Raw genomic sequence first — 22,059 nt, forward strand, 5'->3', positions numbered from 1 at the left:
AAACTGATCTTTGCCGGTAGGGTATTGTTTTGTCGTTGTGGCAAATAATTTGCTGTTAATATATCTTGAATGCGCTGTAGCAGTCAATGGGATTCTAATATCATTTCTAGCAATTCAATCATTCGAATTGACCAATGACATTAAACAACATGATGCGCAACTCCGCCATTTTTGGCCGAAGATCGTATCCGATAGCACGCTCCAATGCACATACTTGACGAGACGAAAACGAGCGGATGTGTGCTGCTTTCAAGGAATAGCACGAATGGTGTTCGTGCCTGCTTTGACAGTTGTTGTCGATTTTAATGATATTTTATAAAGTTGAGGTAGAAAGAAATTGGAAAAAGGTAAGGTAAATACTATTGTTGTATATCACACCCGGGCATCGCACTGTTTAGTACATGTGGGAAAGCCAGCTTTTGTCAAATACTACGAAGTTATTAATTCAGTACGGTACGTAGTTGTCCATTTGCCGAAATTGCATACTTACTTACCCCTTATGGTTTCAAATAGTTCATGCACCTTCAGTTAGATTTTTTAATCAGTGAGGATATATACTCATTGCTGTAACATACTATTGCTCAATAACTTTTATTTGCGTATTGAATCAAAGGGTTAACAAGTTCACCTAACATTTTACTCATACCGGTCTATATTGTATAGTCTGATCTCTCAAGTATAAGAATGCTTGTAATTTTTGACTAAACACTTTTATTAGTTGGTTTATATACCAAATTCAGTAAAACATATTTTACATAGACATGAGATATTGAATTTATTAGCTTTTCCATTCTAAATCATATAGACTGCTTTATTTATTCTTAACGAAAATTAATAAATCTCCTCTCTTTCTTCAGATGTGAATGTTGTGGAAAAACCTGTCTAGCATTGTGAGACTCCTGCAGCACAAGCGGCAATAGCAAAAATAGTAAGTATATAAATCAAGAAATTAAGCCGACATAAAGCAAAACTTTCAACTATTCGTCTAATCTCAATTTCCTATTATTTATTCACAGAACAACTGTAGCAGAAGGGGAGATATCAGAAGTCTGGCGACAGATCAGTGACAGTCTGATTCCAAGAAATATAATTAGAATACTCCATAAATGTTTGCAATAGAAGAACAACCTATGGAGGCATGCAAATGCATTCGACCCTCCGGTAGAGTTGTGTATTGCCCCTACATCCTGCAAGGCTTGAGGAAAATAACTAAAAATTCCAATGCGTAAGATTGCATAAGCGGTCTTATTTGTGAAAAAGCACAAAACATGCCAGGCATACTTAAAACAGCTTTGAAAAATGAGGATTTCGGGTCACTCACTACACCTGTGTTATATTTGGTCCATCAACTTTTGGTAGTACTGTAGAAGAAATTCAGGAAAGGGTATAATCATGATTCATGATAAAATACTGGTATATATTTTGGACAACTTCAATCTAGACCAAACTCGCGGCCCCAGAGAACTTCCAGTGCGGCCTCGAACGCTTAATAATAATTGTAAAAGTATTTTGGAAGTTTTTTTTATCTAAATGTAACAGATTTTTCAAACTTTTTAAAGTGAAATTGAATATTCACACAGAAAACAATTTACTGAAAGTAGTTTCAAAAAATTGATTTTTTTTGTTCACATTTTAACCCATTTAAGAATACACATCAAGCTAGCAAAAGAATACTTGAATAAAACACTTGAGTGATTAAATTAAACGCAAAGTACATGAAGAAGGTGGCATTTTCGAAGAAAATCGGAGTTGCAATATTTCTGCATTTCACAAAATTCTCTGAAGCACATTGTTTAATTTGTCATATTTCCATCAGTACAATGAAAAAACACAATAAGCTTAGCAGCCAATATGACAAATTCGAAGACCAACTTCGAACAGAAAATTTCCATATGTTTGTATATTAATATAATTATACAACTTTTTTGTTACTAAATATAAATAATAATTCAAGCAATCCTATGCCATGCAATGTGGCGCGAAATGTCTTGTTGAAAAAATCTGTCATTTGTTTTTTTACTGATCTATACATGAAATGATAAAAGTAACTTTTTTGCATTACTGGAATTAATTAAACATTCGCAAAGATCCAGATTAACCCATGATCATGTGACCTCGTTAGTTAGAGTTGGTACTATAAAATTATTTCATCCTGGCCTTAGTATGCTGGTGACACAAAAAAGATGCCAAACGTCAGGACAAATGTAATTAAAAAACATTGAGTTTATATTGTAGTATTTTTGTTAATTTTAGGTTCATATATTTAGATTAAGTCATTTTTTTAGTGTATGTATTATTCTTTCCTTATCCAAAGCTTGTTCAAAAATGATTTTGATGGTTGTACATAGAATTTTATGATTTTTTGTAATAAATACAGTAACTTGCAATAATAGTGGAATGAAAATAATAACATGAAATTGCATTTGAAAATTAAAGAAAATAATAAAACTTAATCCAACTGTTTAGTTGCATCCTAATATATGTCACAAACTAAAACTATCTTGAAAATATCTTTCAAGTATACATTATCAAAAACTGTTTGCGGCCCTTTTTACAATTTCCAACATGCAATGCGGCTCTCGAAAACCCATAGGTGTGACACCACTGATCTATTCTAGACAATTCAAGCATTGCTTTGGGAAATAATATCACTTCAATTAAATTGAAAAAAATCTTGCCGTATTAAATACAAAATCGTTGCTGTCATAAAGGTAAACCAATTCAGCCACTGGGAATATATTGGCCTTCACAAAGCAATGGAGGCAAAATTGAGAGTTCATGAGCTATGAACTTTTGTTCTTTTCTTTGTCTTGAACTTTTCATACTCCACAGCCCCTATTAATTTTATTTTTAATTACCATGTGATGGTCATACATATCTTTAACTTGTATTTTCTGTAATGATGTATTATCTCAATGTGTCAAACTTTTAATTAGTGTGCATATTTTGCTTCCAGATGACATAAATGTATTGTCTTGTTCATTACCTCAGCTTGGAGTATTGACAAGAAAAAGGTGCCAGTAAATTCTTTGTTATAATCAGAATTCACAATTAATAGGAATTATAAACAGCCACCAATCAATGAGAATTACATGCGAAATCCCTCACAATAAATTTGTCCAAAAAATTCACCTACTAAGGCAAGTTCGATAGGTGCAAACTTTGTGTTATGGAATTGTATCACAGCACCGTTAAGAGAAGTAAAAACAGTTTTGCTGTTTTGTATGACACCCTCTTTAAATGAAATTTCAATGTTTAAGCGCAAACATTCAAATTACTACCTTTGAACTTTGTCATTATCTGCAAAATGTCCCACACAAATCTTTACGCTATCGCGTTTGTAATCTTCTCTGATAAAAAAAAAGTCTATGATGTCCATTTTACTCTTTACAGCTTGTATGTCATTCCAGCTTTCCAAGTGAGCAAAACTTCTTAGATATAGAGATTATTTTCCTACGTTACAGGCGCAAAAAGGCAGGTACTAAACGTAAAGAGGACGCCGATTAGCAAAAGCAAGCGGAAAACGGTCGCGAAAGGCGACGAGAAATATGTGCATTGGAGCGTATCATGAAATACAATCTTTCGCATGTAGTCTTATGGAGTGACGTCAGAGTTGCCTATCATGTTGTTTAATGTCATTGAATTGACCAATCTACGTTTCGTAGAAATAAGGATAAAAATATTTTCTAGGACGAAATCCTTTAAAATAAGAACGTTATGGCAGCCCTGATTATAACTCAACAAGTATATAATTCACAATTACTCGTTTAATGAGTCTATTTTTTAATTATATTTAGACAAATGGCAAAAAACGCAGAAAAGTTGATGTTAAGTGCAAAGGGTTCAATGGCGCAGAAAACATTCAAATGGAATTTTTTGAGATGCAATGACAGCCCTGATTATAACCCAACAAGTATATAATTCACAATTACTAGTTTAATGAGTCTATAATTTAATTATAATTTGACAAATGGCAATAAAACGCAAAAAAGTTGATGTTAAATGCAAAGGGTTCAATGGCGCAAAAAATATTCAAATGGAATTTTTTGAGATGCAATGCTGAAATAATCTACGGTATATTCTATTCAAGAGATGTATCACTGCTTGATTTTTATAAAAAGTATCTTTTTGGAGAAAAACTCTATCCTAACTTGACATACCATGCGGAAAAATTCACATCGATGTTTGAAAGTACATATGCATGCAAACAATAATTTCCGGAAATGAACATTACTGAGAACTCGGATCAGTGGTCCCCATTTATTAAATGTTTTAATCTTGGCTTCATCCAGTGTCTCATTTAGAAAAAGTTTCCCATTAAGTGATGTCGAGCATGATGCAACAAAAGGTGTCACCTTAAATGTCATTTGTGATTTTTTTTCTTCAAGTAAGACGACTAATTTGAGTTCACGAGTCGCGCAGTCTTCGAGCGCTACTCTGATCCGTGTGAATAATTGTGATTCATCGGTCATCCGTTCGGTTTTTACCCCCCAAAAATTTATGCGGCCCGCCAAGACTTGCAACCATTAATTTTGACCCACGAGCGACAAAAGGTGAGCAGCAGTAATGACTGACTGCCCTCTTCCGTCAGTATGCTCGTCTGCTCATTGTGTGATTTAGCGCAGTCGATAACGCTTTAAACAGGTGTCACGCGCGCCTATTTGCTTTTCTGTTCGTTGCAGCAATTTACATTAGTTTCTCTCTTAAAATGTTGGCGCCCTATTTTGTTATCTGTTCAGAAATTTACAAAACGCTCTCAAGATCCCAAGCAAGAATTATTTCAGGCATGTAGTAATTTTGATGACCCCAATAGAATTATTGAACTGTAATCTGAAGACATTATTAAGAAGGCAGTCAGATCGGGATCAGAATTGGTGAGAAGTGGAATGTACCCTTCTCATGAGACAGGCCAAAAAAATTATATCTGGAGAGAGTGTGAAAAGAGATGGTTTATCAGAAATGGAAAGAATAATGAATGAAATCGTAAACATACTAAAGACCGCACTTTCAGAACGCTCAGGGTACTTTCGTAGGCTCGCTTACAAGTTTTCCTATTTAGTAAAGATGGACTCAATTGATGTTGAAGAGATTGAAAGAAAACCTTGAAACGACAGAATTTTTCAGCCATTCTGAGACTGATGTAAACTCATCTTTCCTCTATACGAAAAAATCGTTGATTGCTCTATGCTTTTCCAAAGTGGTTATAGAGTTTTTTCAAAAAAATGCAAAAGATTTTCTTGCTTTATTAGTTAAGCTTGACTGGGATGGTTTTCCAACTTTGTGCATTGCATATATCGTTGTTACGTTGTTATATCGCCTTGTTACATTGTTTGTCAAGTAATAATTCTGGCATGCAGGGCCGAATCATGCCTTTCAGGGACCCTAGCACTTTACGTTATATATATATATATATATAATGAAATCAGTGCTCCATGTTATCTGAAAATGAATAATTAGTTTCAGTATGGATATTTCCCAGAGTATCGATATCTTTGTTTATTTCCTTAACAATGACCAATCAGCTATTGTTATTTGTGTAATCACTCTTTAGGGCCGGATTTAAGTGCCATTTGTGTGGCCCATTTTTTAACAATGACGTCACAATAATCCATTACAGTGTAATAACAGACATTTAACGGATATGTAAAACTGTGATATGACGTCATGAACAAAATTTCAAATTGCGTGAAATACAAAATTTTTACTACAGGTAACATACGCACGCTAACGTAACCACCCAAGTAAATTGGATAGTAAGTTGAATTTAAAAACATTTTAACAAACTCAAGCTGTGATAAAATTTCATGGCACCAGAAATCAGACGTCAAAATACCCCTTTATAGTCGCGAGAGGAGGGAAGACATGACTCATAAATACAATTTGATACTGATAAAATAAAATAAGCTTTGCATATTTTAAAACAAACGAGTCTATACGATAAAAGTGTCAGAAATATAATAATGATTAAATTTGTTGTTACTGAGATAAATTAGTATATATACTGTAGCTATATATTAGGGCTGGGAATGGGTAACCGGTTAATCGCTCAACCGATTTTAGATGGTTAACGGTTAGGATTTATTTTAACCGTAACTGACATCTCGGGTACAATAATCGTTATAATGTACAAGTTCTTCAAAAATGATTACGTAATCACAGATTTAACTTCTGTGGCGTTTAATTAAAAGAATATCACTAACTGTATTGGTAGGAACTCAATTAATGTAAAAAATAATTGAAGTACCAAGATTGCTGATTATGAAAATGATATATTCAGAATCAGTCTTCGGTTGAAATATATTGTTCAAGATTTTATTGCAAAATCGTATACTCAATGTCTCAAACAAGTGCGCAGTTGATGTTGTTTTTCTTCATGATATGATATCTCAAAGTAGAATTTGCACATCGAACACTAAGAATTTGTCACATAAATGACATTTAATAACGAAATCGGGTTTTACTAAAATACTACCATATGTTGGAAGGAACCACGCTGCATATCTCTTGCAGCAGAGCGATCATGAAACTATCTCGAGTTGTGAATATTTCTGAGTGATACCGGGATAATATCAAGCGAAATGGCTTTGTAACCATTGTGACGTAAGAAGCTGAAATTATAAGTTATTACGAGAAACGTCACGTCGCGGTTAACCGGTTAATTTTACCCGGTTCACGGTTATATATTTTTTCTCTGAAATTCCCTACCCTGCTATATTTCTATGCTTTCTCGGCTTTATCCAAATATAAAGACATTATTACGTTAAAACTGTTCAAGAGGGGTAGAGTTTTTAAATTTAGACAAATTTTATCTATTCTATAGTATATAATTATAATGTTTAATTTTTTACCCATTCAAACGATAAATATTTTGGGCAAGGATTATCAATCTGATTAAAAAATTGAACAAATATCAGTTTTACGAAATTTCAAACCGGGCTTATTATGGAACGAGCCTTTACAGTTTAAAAACGATTTGAAAATGATTAATATGTATTTCAAAATGGAATGCCGAAGTCCGTTACATTGACTAATAGTAAATCCGACACTGCCAATCAGACATTTCTTCCGCTCAGACCGATATCCAGGTAGGGGAAGGTGGGACATGGGGCACAGTGGAGAATCACTCTCATATATACTATATCCGGTCTACGGTTCGATGTTTGAATCCGCCAATTGGTGAGTTACAACCCCACAAACGGAAAACGGCCGTGTAGAGCGACGCAAGCTTTGAGGTGAAATTGGTTTTGGGAGGTTTAAGCTGATATTTCACCATTCCATTTTTTTCTTTTCTTCACTTTAGCCTTCCCAACATGACAAATCACCGCCTAACATTTTTAAGCTTTAGTCCACTGTAAAATATTTATAACGTTGGCGAGTGGATGTGCGTTCCTAATCTTTCCGTGGGACAGACTGAAAATATTTGCTTCCTATGGGGAACAATGGATCGGGGTTCAGTGGGACATGCTCCGCTGGGCACAATTCGACAGTGTTCGACCCGTCAAGTGCTTACAGGCCTTATGTTTTGTGTAATATAAGGATATCTTTTGGCCCATGGCCAAATAAGGAATCTATTGGAGAATCGAAAATATTTTTAGATTCAGATTCGGAATTATTTGAATTTGCTTAGGTCATTTTTTGAAAATAACTAAAATACTTTGGTTGAACATTGATTTCTGAAATCCCTCCGTTAGATGATAATGCTGATTCTTTGCTTATTTTTAAGGGCATACTTGGTTTTAACAGAATGCCCCATTGTGTTCCAAGGTCTGTCCGAATGTGCCCGACAAGTGAGGTACAGTGGGACACTGGACGAACGTCTTTCAAAGCATTTTGGTAGTAAGATGTGTGTCGCAAAAGAATTTCTTAGTCGATGAATAAAAACTACATTCACCCTTCTCTGCATTAATCCCCTAATCCCACGAAGTGAAAGGAATGTGCAGAATAAACGGCTCAAAATAGGCGAAGGAAAAAAGTGTCCCAACCTTCCCCTATCTATCGATGTACGCATTGCTTCGTTTTAGTGGTTTTGTCAGCTGTCAAACTTGTACGCATTTAGCGTACCAGTTTGTAAGCGTCAACTCTATCAAAATAAGCATCAAAATTTTCGCATTAGTAAAGTATACGCAGAAGTTTTTCGGGGTCACGGGTCGGTGAAAAGTCCATTTAGTACTAATTGAAGACCTATTTTAAATGATACTTTTGGTTGGAAATAGCCCTAACGCTTTCAAACATTTACAGAGAGGATCAAGATGATATTTGAGAAAAATTTATTCCAACATGTTCAAAATTGAGGTCCGAATCGTCTGACCAACTCAAATTATTTTAATAGACACAGAGGCGCCACTCAAGATTTGTCTGCGGAAATTTCTGTAGAGCCCCCTTTTGCTTGGCGGCCTAAGCACGTGCTTGGTAATCCAGCCCTGTTCGAATGTCGAAAATCCGGTCCGCAAACCATTTTGAGGTACCACGGTGCACGATACCTAGAATTATGTCCTCATCAGCACGGTGTGGATTAGGTTCTAAACAGCGTTTCTGCGCACTATTAAAATTCGCCAAAATATACATTTGCAAGAGCGAATTTCCTACAATAGGAGTTCCCATCTCAGTCGCCAAATGACGTAAATTACAGCTGGATGATAGATAAACTACTTGAAATTCGTTTCCGTGTTTACATCTACAATACGTACATTGAGAAAGTCAGCCAATCCAATCTGAAAACGTTGAAACCACCATATATGGTTTTTAATTGATTTCGTACGTGTTGCATTGAGAATGAATTTTGGCCTGTGATCCAACAACTTCGCCTATCCCTGTTCAAAACACATCACTAGAACTAGACAGCTCACAATGAAACCAAAATACAATTCAAGATCACTCTTCAATTTTCTGAAAGCCACAGCAGTTTTCGAAGGTTCGTTTCTGACTCTCAAAATATTAGTCCACCAAAATTTCTAAACTACTACTATAAATGCTTCAATAATATAAATACTCTATGTATATAGATATGAAAAATCCACACAACCAAGTATTAAAACGTCAGGTCGCGACCCCCAGGATGGGGACTACCGATCTAGGGTTTAATTCTGAGATATTTCTTTTAAAAACAGGTATGCAAACAGTCTGGAATATTTTAATCCACTCAACCAACACAACGAAGTAGTTTTTGAATGTTTTATTTTTGTCATATGTCAGTAAACAAGAAAAAGTATTTGAAGTGCATCTCCATTGCAATACACTGTTTACTTCTGCAAAACGAAAATATAAAGAAATCATGAGAATGATATAATCGATGACACAATTACAATGATGGAAATATTCACATTATTAGGTACTATGAAATGGATAAAGTGAATGAAACAGTTCAAGGACCATCAGATGAATCATCCCGGCTTCCTTACCCAATTCTCATAGAAAAATCGAAAAAAAAAAACATCCTAAAATGTTTCATGTTGCTGCAATTCAACACTAGATGTAAACTCTTACCATTCTTTATACAGTTGACGAAGTCAGATTTTTTATTGAAAAATAGTTCAGAATGAAATATAGAAACCTTGGGTTGACTAAAAATCTCATTAATTGACATTACCTTCTTTCCTGCTCCAACCTTGGATTTTGCAGTTCCCCGAACTTTCTTTTGTCTGTTTTTCCTTTCCTTTCTCTGTTTACGAGATGGCCGACCAGATGGCTCAGCTAATTTTTGCTAAAATTAGCAATAATTATATTCTTATTAAAGAGTGTTTCTGGTCAACAGAATTGAAATCTTTTTTTCGTTAGACTGTCAGATCTCAAAAGTGAAATTAGATGAATGTATGCTGAATTATTCTAAAAACCAAGATTAACTGCATAGAATATAATAAGCAATCTTTATTTGTGGGAATACATGGTTGGGGGTCCCCGATTTGCGATAATGATAATCATGTAATCCTAAATTTAAGCATATCTTTGAATAAGATATGACTCGATTTAGACATTTTTTAGTTTGGAATTGATTGGGTTTATTTCTATTTAATTTATAGAAGTTAAAGTGATCCAAGCCATGCCCAATTTACTATTGCTTTTCTCACAGTACTTTCAGCATGACCAAGGCATCCTCAATAGACCTTAGTCATTCAAATTCCATCCTACGTGCGAAAAATGAAAGTGGCATAAACAAACCGATTTTAACATTAGCTCTTATGGGGAATGTGATCACCAGAGCAGAAATTTGCATTTTTTTAATTTTTTAGTTATCCTTCATTGTGGACCTATGCATTTTTTTTATATCTTGCCTGATATTTTTACAATGATAAACATGGTCAAGATTTTTGATATTCGTTCATTGAAATTTTAATGGGCGTGGTGTTTCTGCTGGCGTCTTTCTCACTATACCATGACATTCTGCCAACGCGTTGTAGTTTGTGAAATATGAGCTTCAACATACCAGGTTTGGCGTTAAGTTTAGCTGAAATGGGAGTTTATTCACATTCACGTATACAGTCAGATTTACTTTTCTTTACTGGCTTTGCACATATCCTACCGGTACAACGAGCGACCTTTCTCAGAAGGCATGCTGACATGTTTTATAACCTAGTTAGTATACCAGTACTGTAATGTCATTGAATTGAAGTAATAGGTTGGAGGTATTTATTTTTGATTGTATACAATTCATTCTACCTATTGGCTCACATTTCTGTTAGGTTTTAGTTTTCACCCCCTTGGTACTGTACGGTACCGGTAGTTTAAATAACACGTCAGTATGCCCTCAGTAAATGGTTGCTTACAGCAGGGGTTCTCAAACTTTTGGTGTTGCGGAGCCCTTGAAAAGTTGAATATTATTCGCGGAGCCCCAAGATAAATGTTAAAATTGTTACTTTCAGATTAATATTCCTGGGCAAGTTAAAAGTACTTTACTTATTTAAAATGCTGAACCTTTTTTAATAGGATTAACACAAGCCATAAATGAATCTGAATTTTATACTAAAGCTGTAAATTTGACACTTGACGAACATATTAATAAATTAGGGGTCGAATCTTTTCTCTTTTGACATTTTTGGAAGACTTAACAGGCCGCTAATAACGTGCGCGATTTTATTTTGTTACAATCGCCATTTTTTTCGTCAGCATGGCGTGTTTTGAACATCTTTACGCCGGTGTTTATTCTCCCTAAATCAAAAATTTCCCTCGGCATATACATGTATTGTTACACAATGACGACGTTAATTCCTTTTTTGTTCTCGTGGGAAATTATGAGTTCAATGTGAAAAACATGTTACCATATAATAGTCATCTGCGACGAAATATTAAAAATTATAATTAATAAAGAGATAAATCCGCAACTCAAATTTCTTGATTGAAAAACGGCATTCTAAAATATTAAAACTGAAACTTAAAATGGAAGATCACACGTTTGGCTTCAGCAGACTCACCTCAGATTGAAAACGCTTTTATAGACATTGTAAATCACAAAATTTGGTGTTATGTTAGGTTTTCTTCGTAGTAACTGCGAAATCGAAACACAGTCAATTGTGCGCGCGATGTACCTTTTTTTCCCCATTCTGAAACTACCGACGAAGCCGCACGCAATCAATTGTGCACGCGATCCACGATGTACCTTTTTCCATTCTGAAACTACCGACGGAGCCAAATGCAATAAAATAAATTCTAATTGTTCGTATTTTGCCCAGACATTGTGATTTTTTAAACGGCGATATCCTGCTGAAAAATATTCTCAGGTGCGAAAGAACAAATCAAGTTTGACAAATCCCAAGATCGCGAAAATACGACTCCACTTTATTTATTGTTGGCAGTTTATTACATATTTTATGTTATTTTAGAATAGTATTCTTTCATTTAAGTAATACTAATACTAATCTCGAATCAAACTTGAGTAACGATGATCACAATTACATTATAACGAAGAGACACGTTGAATGCTCGCATCGGTCATGGATTGAATATTTTACGCAACAGAAATCTCGTTATCCGTTTTTTTAATGGCTAAGAATGTTGCGCGGAAATTTCCGATTCCAATTTTGAACCACCTCCCTCTTATTAAGAATCCTGGCAGCGCTCCTGCTTATAAATAATGTCATTTTTAATTCAGCCTCTTTACCATATTTCGAGGCTGTATTGTTGTCAGATTTTATCAACGCTGTTATTGCTTCTTTCAACAGTTACAAAATTTTGAGTCAGTATTTCGAAGAGTAATCGAATAGCTCACGGAGCCCCTGGGTTTCTCTCGCGGAGCCCTGGGGCTCCGTACGGAGTACTTTGAGAACCTATGGCTTACAGTACAGGTATAAATGCATGAATCAGTAAACAAACGTGAATGAAATGGTATAGATTCTAGACTGTCAATGTTGAACGCGCCTAGCACCTATTACCCGAGGCTACATTAGCGCAGCAGTTGGCACGCATATTTTTACAGACCACAATGGTTTGGCAGAATGTCATGGTTTAGGACAGAGGTGACAAACCTGCGGCCCAAGGAATTTCGTGCGGCCCGCGAAGCATTCAGGCGATTGAATGTATTTTCAGCTTGCAGTCATAAACCTTTAGCGATTGTACCGAGAAAACAGAAGAGACCGTATGACTTATATTACTGGAAAGGCCATTTTCAGTACATCTTGTTTTGTTGGATCATCGATACCTTTACCAAAATAACCATTGTCTTAGCATTGAATTTTCGGCACAATCTGCATTCATAGCCCTCAACCTAAAACCATAACTTGATTATTTCTAAGGCGGAGGTTTTTTTTTGTGGCGGGGGGCTTTGTGCAAAAGGGTCATTCCAAGCAAAAGTTGAATTCCATCAATTTTTTAAAAAGTGTAGTGAAAGTAATTTTTTTTTATTTTTGATATCAAAAGACATTGGAATTTTATCGGACTGCATTCATTTCATCGAACAATTTAAAATTTCACCCAGGTTTTTGATGGTTTATAAAAAATGGCCTGGAATGTAGAAATTTTGGTATAATTGACATATTTTGTGATGATTCCTGACACAAAGTGTTTGATTGTGTGGTACAGTTATTTCATATGGAATTGACGCACTGGATTTAAGTTAATAAAGTTTGAATGTTTGCAGTGCTGTAGAACATTTCTTCACCCATTTAACGATTTATTACCAGAATTTCAAGAGATGATAGATGCCGCTATTCCGAAGTGGAAAAATGTCCGTAGTGTCACGTCCTGTAGTGTCACATACAATATGCACACTATTGACATGGATTTACAGTGTTACATTAAGTAACTTGAGCAACACATAGAGGGGTGGTTCAGCTACTGCACCAGAAAATATTATGGGCTCCTACTGTACCATCGCAAAAATTTACAGCACGACACAACGTACTGTTAGTGCATGGTGGATTTGCCGTCCTGTAGTGTCAGTGTGTCACGCTATATTTTACTATATTTTTTTTATCTACTAAGTAAGGTTGGGTGTAACTTTTGTGCAATTTTTTACATATTCAATAAAGCAACTGATTGGACAATGAAACAAAACATGTAGCTGAAAATATTAAAATATATTGAATTTAACAACATGCAAAATTTCTGGAATTGTCCTGTAGTGTCACTTGGAATAGCCCAAAAGATCTCGAAATAATTGTTCGATAAGACTTGAAATACGTTCAAGTGCGCCTTCAGAATTACCAAAAGGGAAGGGGAGGTGTAAATCGGAAGAAATCTGGAAACTATCACCGCAATTAGACTGGCCACTTGTGGAAAAAGCTCACTCACTTTTTTGACGGATAATTTTTTTCCCCGCTATGTTGTGTTGTCGGGTAATGATTTTGAAGTTGCGCAAAGTATTCAATTGACGACTAATCCGAGTCTATTTATAATGTCTTGCTTTATTAATTGAAAATTAATGCAACTTGCGGTTGCGTCGACAAGAGAAATACTACGACATATCACGGCAATCCACAGCCATAAAAGTGTTTTAAACTGCCCGATTATATTTAGTTTTGATTCGTATTTTTGCGATGTTACTAATTATACAAATTTGATCAGCAGTTGCGACACTGACTGCGCTTCAATCACAATGCTACCAACCAAGATTATTTTCAAGATATCAACATTAAGAAAATTCTTAAATCTGTACTCAAATATCACAGACTACAACTTTTGGTATGGTAAAGATAGACAAGAGTACACTGATACCTCAGTCGATCAAAACATTCGAGTCAAAAATGTTGCTGTATTCGAATTGAAATCTGGATCTCGAAAACCCGGACCGAGCGGTCGCCACTCGAAACGAAACCTGATCGATACAGGTCAAGATTACAAGCGAAAATCATGGTATGCAGTTGGGAGCGGTGAATAATAAAATGGCCCGCGATAGCAAATGGGTTCGTCACCCCTGGTTTAAGAGGGAAAACGTCAGCGGAAGCACCCCGTCCATTAAAATTTTAATGTACGATCATAAAAAACCTTGACCATGTTTATTGTAATAAAAATATCGAAAAACATCTAAAAATTACTCCATATTCAAAACTGCCCACGTTTACAACGAAAGATATTCACAAAAAATGCAAATTTCTGCCCTGGTGATCCCATTCCCCATAAGAGCTAATGTTAAAATTGTTTTGCTTACGTCACTTTTATTTTTGCGCGTAGGATGGGTTTTGAATGACTATGGTCTATTGACAATACCTGGTTTGTTAAAGCAAAATGGTAAACAATGGAATCTTACAGACATGGGATAGGTCCAACCTGATCTGTTTATTGTATGAAGCTCAACTTGGACTAGTTCAGAGACTTGGTATTTAAAGACAAAATACGAAACGGAATCACTAGGGTTGCTCATTTTATACAGGGGCAATTTACAATTACTATTGTAAATCTACTACTCTACTGGTTATGTAGTACAAAACTTTGTACCAAACAGCAGCTCAAGCACTGCTAAAAGTTCTCATTGTTTTTCGAACATGCAGTATTGTTTAACTAAAGAAAACTGGTGCACTTTGTGGAACACATGTGGAAATGAATCTTTCCTCCAATGCAATTGATCAAGATGTATTTATTATTTACAAAAAGTGTTTACTGGTAATATTTCCGCTGTGCTATGCTGCACAAACTTCCCCATATCATTCTTTGGTACAGAAAAATGAATAATAAATATACTTCCAATTCCAAAATATGACGCAGGCCACTAATTCTAAGATACTCAAGCATATATTTTCCATGATTGTAAATCACAAAATCTTATTGTTATCAAATTGTACAAGCGTTCCAAACAGCACAATAAATAGTCATATAAAAAAGAACATACCCTGATCAGTCTGTACTTAGGCTCAAATTTCTTAGCATAATCCAGTGTGTCGTAGATTAATGCAAAACCAGTTGTTCTTCCCCCTCCAAACTGCGTCCTTAAGATAAAGAAGTTATTTTCAATTTTGGCCCTCTGTGATGAAGAGATGTTATTTGCAATTGCATACCACTCCATGAAACATTACTAATAATTTGATGCTGTTATACAACTTGTGTTGGTCCATGACTGTATTAGGGGGAGCCGGGGATGACAGTATTTCATCACATTCTCGATTACCTGATAATTTCAGAATCAAATCAAATATTTTTTTTATATAATATCGAATACTTGGGAGATCAGTCTAAAGAGATCTAAAAATGAGGTCATACCAAGGTACATCCAAGCACGAGACGTCTCTCATTGGCAGGTCTTATAAAACATTTATCAGCGTAATACTACACATAAATAGGCTATTCTATGAATGGTCCGAATGTTGTAATTTGGATATCTGCCTTAATTTATAGTTATTTTTACATATTTAATTGGCTCAGAAATAGAAGTATTTCATAATACACCGCAGGTTCACAGGACATTCGTCGAACCCCTGGTACAGCTTCACCCAACCCCAGGGGTTCGACCAAACCCAGGTTAAGAAACACTGAATGAACGGTAGGCTTTCAACATCTGCCCTAAATTATGGCAAGAATGATTATCCACCAAATAAGTCTGAGCTTACTTGAATCCATACGCCATAACAACATCAGAAGTTGTCTTGTACACTTTGGCAAGTTGCTCACGAACTTCAGCTTTGGCAACAGTTGGTCTACCTGGATGTATAATGTCAACGACCTGAAATTGAAAACAATATGTCAATTTATAATTTTAGCTGCTTGTACAGTTAATGACAGATTGATTGAATTTTTATGCATTCTCAGTCTAGTAAAGAAGGGGTTTGCACTCGCTGGTATATTTGATGTTTTTCAATGTGGAGGCTATTCTTGGAATCAGAGAACTGCGCCCTACTGCATAATATGCAGTTAACATATTATGCTATTCATAACCCCCACACGGCTATACTGTTTAATAATGTTGTCACTACGACGTCACAATCGTGTCATAGAGCTTGCTGAAGTATAGCTACAATCGCCCGAAATGGCACCTGCATCACCATTAATGAACTCTCTCTAACCCAGTCTGGATTTCATGGCCTTTTCGAACAAGAAATCGGGCATGCATTTGGAAATTCCCGCGTGAGACTTTAGATACCAGTACTGGTCAGTACATCCGCATAAAATTTTTGGATAGAAAACACATTGAATCAGAGCAAAATGGGAAGTTTGACCTTTGACCCAGACATTATTTCTACATTTTGTCATTAATTTTGGGAGTGTACTTGCGTAAAATTATTGGATGAAGAATACGCTGAATCAGAGCCGTAACTGACCAGCGTCGGAGAGAAATCTAGCAATCTTTTTGCCCATAACCATTCTCACGGAATTTTTAGCAAAGGTCTTTTTTGCTTTGCGTTTTTCGATCAGGCCAAATCTTGCAAGCTAGTATGTAGTCAACAATAATGTGGAGCTACAATTTGTTAGCATCTTTATATTACTGGATTATTGATTTAAAAACCATTCTAACAGATTTTCATTGGTGAGCAATTGCAAATTTTCGGCGTGCAAAATTGAATCCGCTTGAGTGCATTTATCCGGACCACTAGCGTCAAGATAAATAGCTTGCTCATTTTCAGTAGATTCCCTGCATGTTTCATGGATGACAGTCCGTATACTTTGGAAAGCCTTATTACGCTTATAGTTTATACCACAAGTACTTCCGGTGGTGGTAGCATAATGAATTTTTTATATGTTATTCCTAAGCCCCACCTGACTATGTCATCCAAAAATAACGTCACAATCACATCATAGAGCTTGCCAAGAATAGCTACCATCGTCCTAAATGGCATCTGCGCCAACAATACCGAACTCACTAACGCCAGCGGTCTCTCTCATATCAGGATCGTTGCGACAAGAAAACGAGAGAAATACTGAAATAGCTTGCTCGATTTCGTGTGATTGTCTGCGCATTTTGGACGACCATTCGTACACTTTGGGGGTGTTTATTACGCCACTATGGTGTCGTATAAGTATAAGTTTATTTTGACTTCATAATCAGCAATAGACGATAAAATAATAGATAAAAACAAAAATAAAAATACCATAACTGAAATTTTTTGGTGACATAGTCAGGGGGGGGTTAGGAATTAGGCCTACATATGCAAAAATTGTTGAGCCAGGCCAACTAGAAGTGCATGTCAGCATGTGGTACTGAACTAGCCTATACCTGTATACCAAACCCGAAAAATCAACATTAGCACTACCAGTCCAGCATTCAGGCATTACCTGACTACAGCCTGACAGCAACAGGCACTAGGTACTCAAACTTCTTTTATCATTGTAAGGATACCTTTATAAGTTTTTACACATGATCCTTAGAACAATACCTAATCTTGGTGCTGTATACATAGACAAAAGATTGAGTTCGCAGCTATTTCAGTACTGGTACCGGTCCGAAGGCAGAATGGTGCTGAGCTGGTACCATACCGGGGATCTGGTATAGTTTAGTACCACAAGTACTTCCGGAGGGCGTAGCATAACGAATTTTGCATATGCTATTCCTAACCCAGTACGGCACACTTTACAGATCGAGAGACAATCTCTCGTTTTAGAGAAACCTATTTTAACGGTGATCGAATATCCCTCCTTCGATGGACGTCTGGCGGATTTTGTCTCCCGATATCGATAAATTGAAGCTGCGCAGTAAACTAACAAAAAGCGCAATCTAAAACCATCACCATTGAATTCCTCGTGAAAAAATAATCAGATCTACCGATGTAAAAAAAATTTTAAAATGTGCGTTCGAGAGAAATGAGCAAAAAACGATTGACGGCGTGTGACGTCACTGAATTTCAATCGACGCACGCAGGCACGCATCGGCCGATCCTCGACGTAAACTTTGGCGTGCCGTGTTTCTCTCATTTTCAATGTAGATAGGATGGCGTGTTAACGATAATAAATGGATCAGAGATAATAAAAATTACATTTTGATAACACACAATCGATAAACAGTAAAATTAATGCCTCGATATAGCATTAGATGAATTAGTTCTAAAGCAATAATTTAATCTAATGCCGCAACGAGACATTCATATGCCGCAAAATGTGCAACTTGCGTACGTTATACAAGAATAGATCGGCGAAAACGAGAATCAAATTAGCAAAATAACTTAATATAATGCCACATCGATGTATTCATATGCCGCAAATGTTCAGTTTGCATAATTTATACTAGTATAGATCGGTAAAAAACAAGATTCAAAATAATATAATGTCCCCTCGATACATTCATATGCCGCAAATGTTTAACTTCGAAAGTTACGGTATACGAGAATAATTTAATTCAATGCCACATCGAGGCATTCATATGCCACAAATGTTAATCTAAACGAAAATAATTTAATTCATATGCCGCAAATGATCAACTTGCGTAATTTACACAATAATAGATCGGCAAGAAACAAGAATCAAATTAGCAAAATAATGTAATATCATGCCGCATCGATGTATTCAATATTCATATGCCGCAAATGTTCAATTTGCGTAATTTATACTAGTATAGATCGATGAAAAACAAGATTCAAACTAATATAATGCGGGATTGATACATTCATGTGTCGCGAATGTTTAACTTCGAAGTATACGGAATACGAGAATATTTTAATTCAATGCCACGTCGAGGCAATCATATACTGCAAATGTTAATTTGCGTGATTTATGCAAGAATAGATAGGTGAAAAACAAAAATCAAATTAATATAATGCCGCATTGATGCATTCGTATGCCGCAAATGATCAACTTGCGTAGTCTGTGAAAAACAAGAATCAAATTGGCAAAATAGTTTAATCCAATAAATCATCGAGGCTTTTATTTTACTATGGATTGTTGACGCTCAAATTTAAATAAAAATCTGGAATATAATTATTAAATGATATCGTAATTCGTAATCGTTGTGCGTTCTGAAAGTTTCAGTTCTAAATAACCGAAGATGCTATGTTAAATTGTTGTAATTACAGGTATTAACGGGCATACAAAGTTTCACTATCGATATTAATTTAACTATTGAAAAAAAAAACTTCGATATCGTGCATCGTTTTGACTTCGTTATACGACAATTCAAACGATGTCATGTAGCCACAAACACTTATAATAAAATTAGTTGGACTCGTAGACGTATTAATCGAAACGCCTAATTTTGTAATCTCTTGATATTATTTAAAAGTAATTATTTTATTCACAGACGTTTGCATTTACGCGACATTATTTTAATTAGGCACTACCAACAGTAGACTGAATATAACGATTCAGAAATACATCGTATATCTAACCATAAATAGGTCAGTATACATCGGTGAAAAACGAAAATCAAATTAGCAAAATTCGAGAGCCGTGCCGAACTGCCGATCTGTGCGTGACTTTTTTGACGTCATATCCAGACATCTGACGTTCTCACGCATCGAGCTCGCAGACGACTCGACGCCCCCCGTTTCACAGACGCCTATTCATATTTTGGCTCTTCCGGAATGTAGACGCAAATCCGCATTCGGGATAGTGTGCCGTACTGTAACCCCCACCTGACCTGATGCCATCCAAGAATTACGTTACTACGACGTCACCATCACGTCATAGGGATTGCCGAAGTATAATTACGATCGCCCGAAATGTCATCTGCGCCGCCGATAACGAACTTGCTAAAGCCGGCGATCTCTCTCCTATCGTGATCGTTGTGACGAGAAAACGAGAGAAATTGCTTGCTCGATTTCGGGTGATCGTCTGCGCGTTTTGGACGACCATCCGCGTACTTCGGTGGGCCTTATGACGCCACTGTGACGTCGAAATGACGTAATTTTTCGGTGACATAGTCAGGTGGGGGTTAGGATTGACATATGCAAAAATTGTTGAGCCAGGTCAACTAGAAGTACATGTGGTACTAAACTATACCAGACCCCATACCAGTACCTAATTTAACGGTTATAGAAAGTACAGTTAGAGAACTGTCAGACTGTAGAAAGTGAGATAATTCTTTTCATTAAAACTTACCATTTGCTTCCTCTGCAAAAGCCGGTTGGTCATAAACTTCCGAGTCCGAATTGTGACAGCACCAGACTGAAAAATGCAACCATAATATTCATTCAGACAACGTCAATAAAGCGGGCGACTTTAAATGTTAACTTTGGCTTCGTCATAAAACAAATCTATCCTTTATGCTATTTCAAGTTGAAATCATTATCCTCGAAAAAAACAAAAACATCAAACACCCCATAGAACATAACGATTATTCAAGATTTGAAAAAGCGAAAACAACCCACCATGACTACTACACAGATGCTCGATGTAAAAGGACCGGCGCGACTTTTTGTTCCTCAGCCAAGATGCAACATAACCTGATTATTTTTTTCGGAAGAGGGCGCTCTTAAGTACTGTAAAAAATCTAAGAGCTTGGTTAGAATAGAAGGCCATGTGAGCTTCAAAAAAAGATATGCGCGGAAAAATAGGTAAGAAAACAACATTTCATTACTTATGCAGTGCGCGGAAGAACGAAAGCCGACAATAAAGTGCGGCCCGCAGCTTAGAGGGAACGTTGTTGCCGACCACTGTGCCAAAAGAATTGGGGAACACAACCATTTAGGAAGTGGAGAGAGAGAGATTTATTATTTGTAACCAGAAAAAACATAGATAGGCTACAATGATAATAATAATAAAGCAATAGGAATAACGTTTCTTCGGTATGGCCTGGAGGGAGCGATACGACCACGCGGTCGTCAGAGTCAGCTCCCACCATGTTCGCACCAATTGAAATAAGTTCACAAGAAAAATACTTATTATTATAAAGCGTTTATGAATTCTGGAATTTTGTATCTTTGGGGGAAAAAAGGAAACTTGACCAAGGGTTTTGTCTGTTCTTAAATGACAAATAGGTATTTGGAGTTCGAGTAATATTTGCCCAAATTTTATAGATTTGGGTATTAATAAAAACATTTATATTCCATCTAATACAAATAAGGAAGTGGCAGGCCATGAATGGGAAATATTTGGCCCTATCAGGATATTACATTTAATCCTATTGACCAATTCCCATGTACTACAAGGTGGAAATATAAGATTTCGTCGGCATCTCTCAATGCCCCATTTGCACTATAGTTTGCATAGCCAAGTGACTATAAAACAGTGATTATGAGAATGACGGTTATGAATGATGATTTGAGTTGTATGAACAAAAATAAGAAATTCTTTCCAATATGAACAATTGTGACACTTGAACGATTATCACAAATATACAGATTTGAGAACATAGAGTCATAGACTGAAATATGAAAAAGTGAGGCGGAAATAAAGTCTCCTCCATAATCTCCTCCAAGAAAATTTAGGAGCTTGGATGACTATTTTATAGTTCCCTTACAATTGAGCTTTAAATACACCATAATACAACAACTTCTCTTTGAGTTGCCCAATATAACTAAATTAAACGGACGGTCCGTGGTCATCGGACGCCATTCTGTGTCCTACTGTACTGCTTTGCTTGGTGTGAATATATTTGTAGACTGTGATCCGACGGTACGGTAAACCGTACTGTACTGCGAACAGATGTGTCCATATATTTGGGCGTAGCTCTTTGGATTATCTTGTTAGCTATTTGGATTATCCGTCCTGCAGTTGACATGGTTATCTGTCTGTTGGCGCTCGGAGTCGTTTTCTTCTAGTGATACCGGAAATGTC

The 22,059-nt window shown here is 36.1% G+C and overlaps 1 protein-coding gene and 1 long non-coding RNA gene across 2 annotated transcripts; one reads left to right on the forward strand and one right to left on the reverse strand.

Moving 5' to 3' along the window:
* The first annotated feature begins 161 nt into the window (after nucleotides 1-161).
* Nucleotides 162-3,645, forward strand: LOC144419902 (uncharacterized). Its single transcript, XR_013474364.1, has 3 exons — nucleotides 162-347; nucleotides 858-928; nucleotides 1,017-3,645. It is a non-coding gene; the product is annotated as an uncharacterized LOC144419902 (long non-coding RNA).
* Nucleotides 3,646-9,157: 5,512 nt separating this feature from the next.
* On the reverse strand, nucleotides 9,158-20,742 carry LOC120336685 (small ribosomal subunit protein eS24-like). The gene is made up of 6 exons (XM_039404419.2): nucleotides 20,652-20,742; nucleotides 20,383-20,448; nucleotides 15,969-16,081; nucleotides 15,254-15,350; nucleotides 9,587-9,700; nucleotides 9,158-9,245 (listed from the first exon to the last, which is right to left on the reverse strand). Exons 1-6 carry the CDS (start codon nucleotides 20,652-20,654, stop codon nucleotides 9,240-9,242), a joined length of 399 nt encoding a protein of 132 aa, XP_039260353.1. The 5' UTR covers nucleotides 20,655-20,742; the 3' UTR covers nucleotides 9,158-9,239.
* Between the last annotated feature and the right edge of the window lie 1,317 nt (nucleotides 20,743-22,059).

Source organism: Styela clava, chromosome 2 (assembly GCF_964204865.1).
Source record: "Styela clava chromosome 2, kaStyClav1.hap1.2, whole genome shotgun sequence".
Lineage (NCBI taxonomy): Eukaryota > Metazoa > Chordata > Ascidiacea > Stolidobranchia > Styelidae > Styela > Styela clava.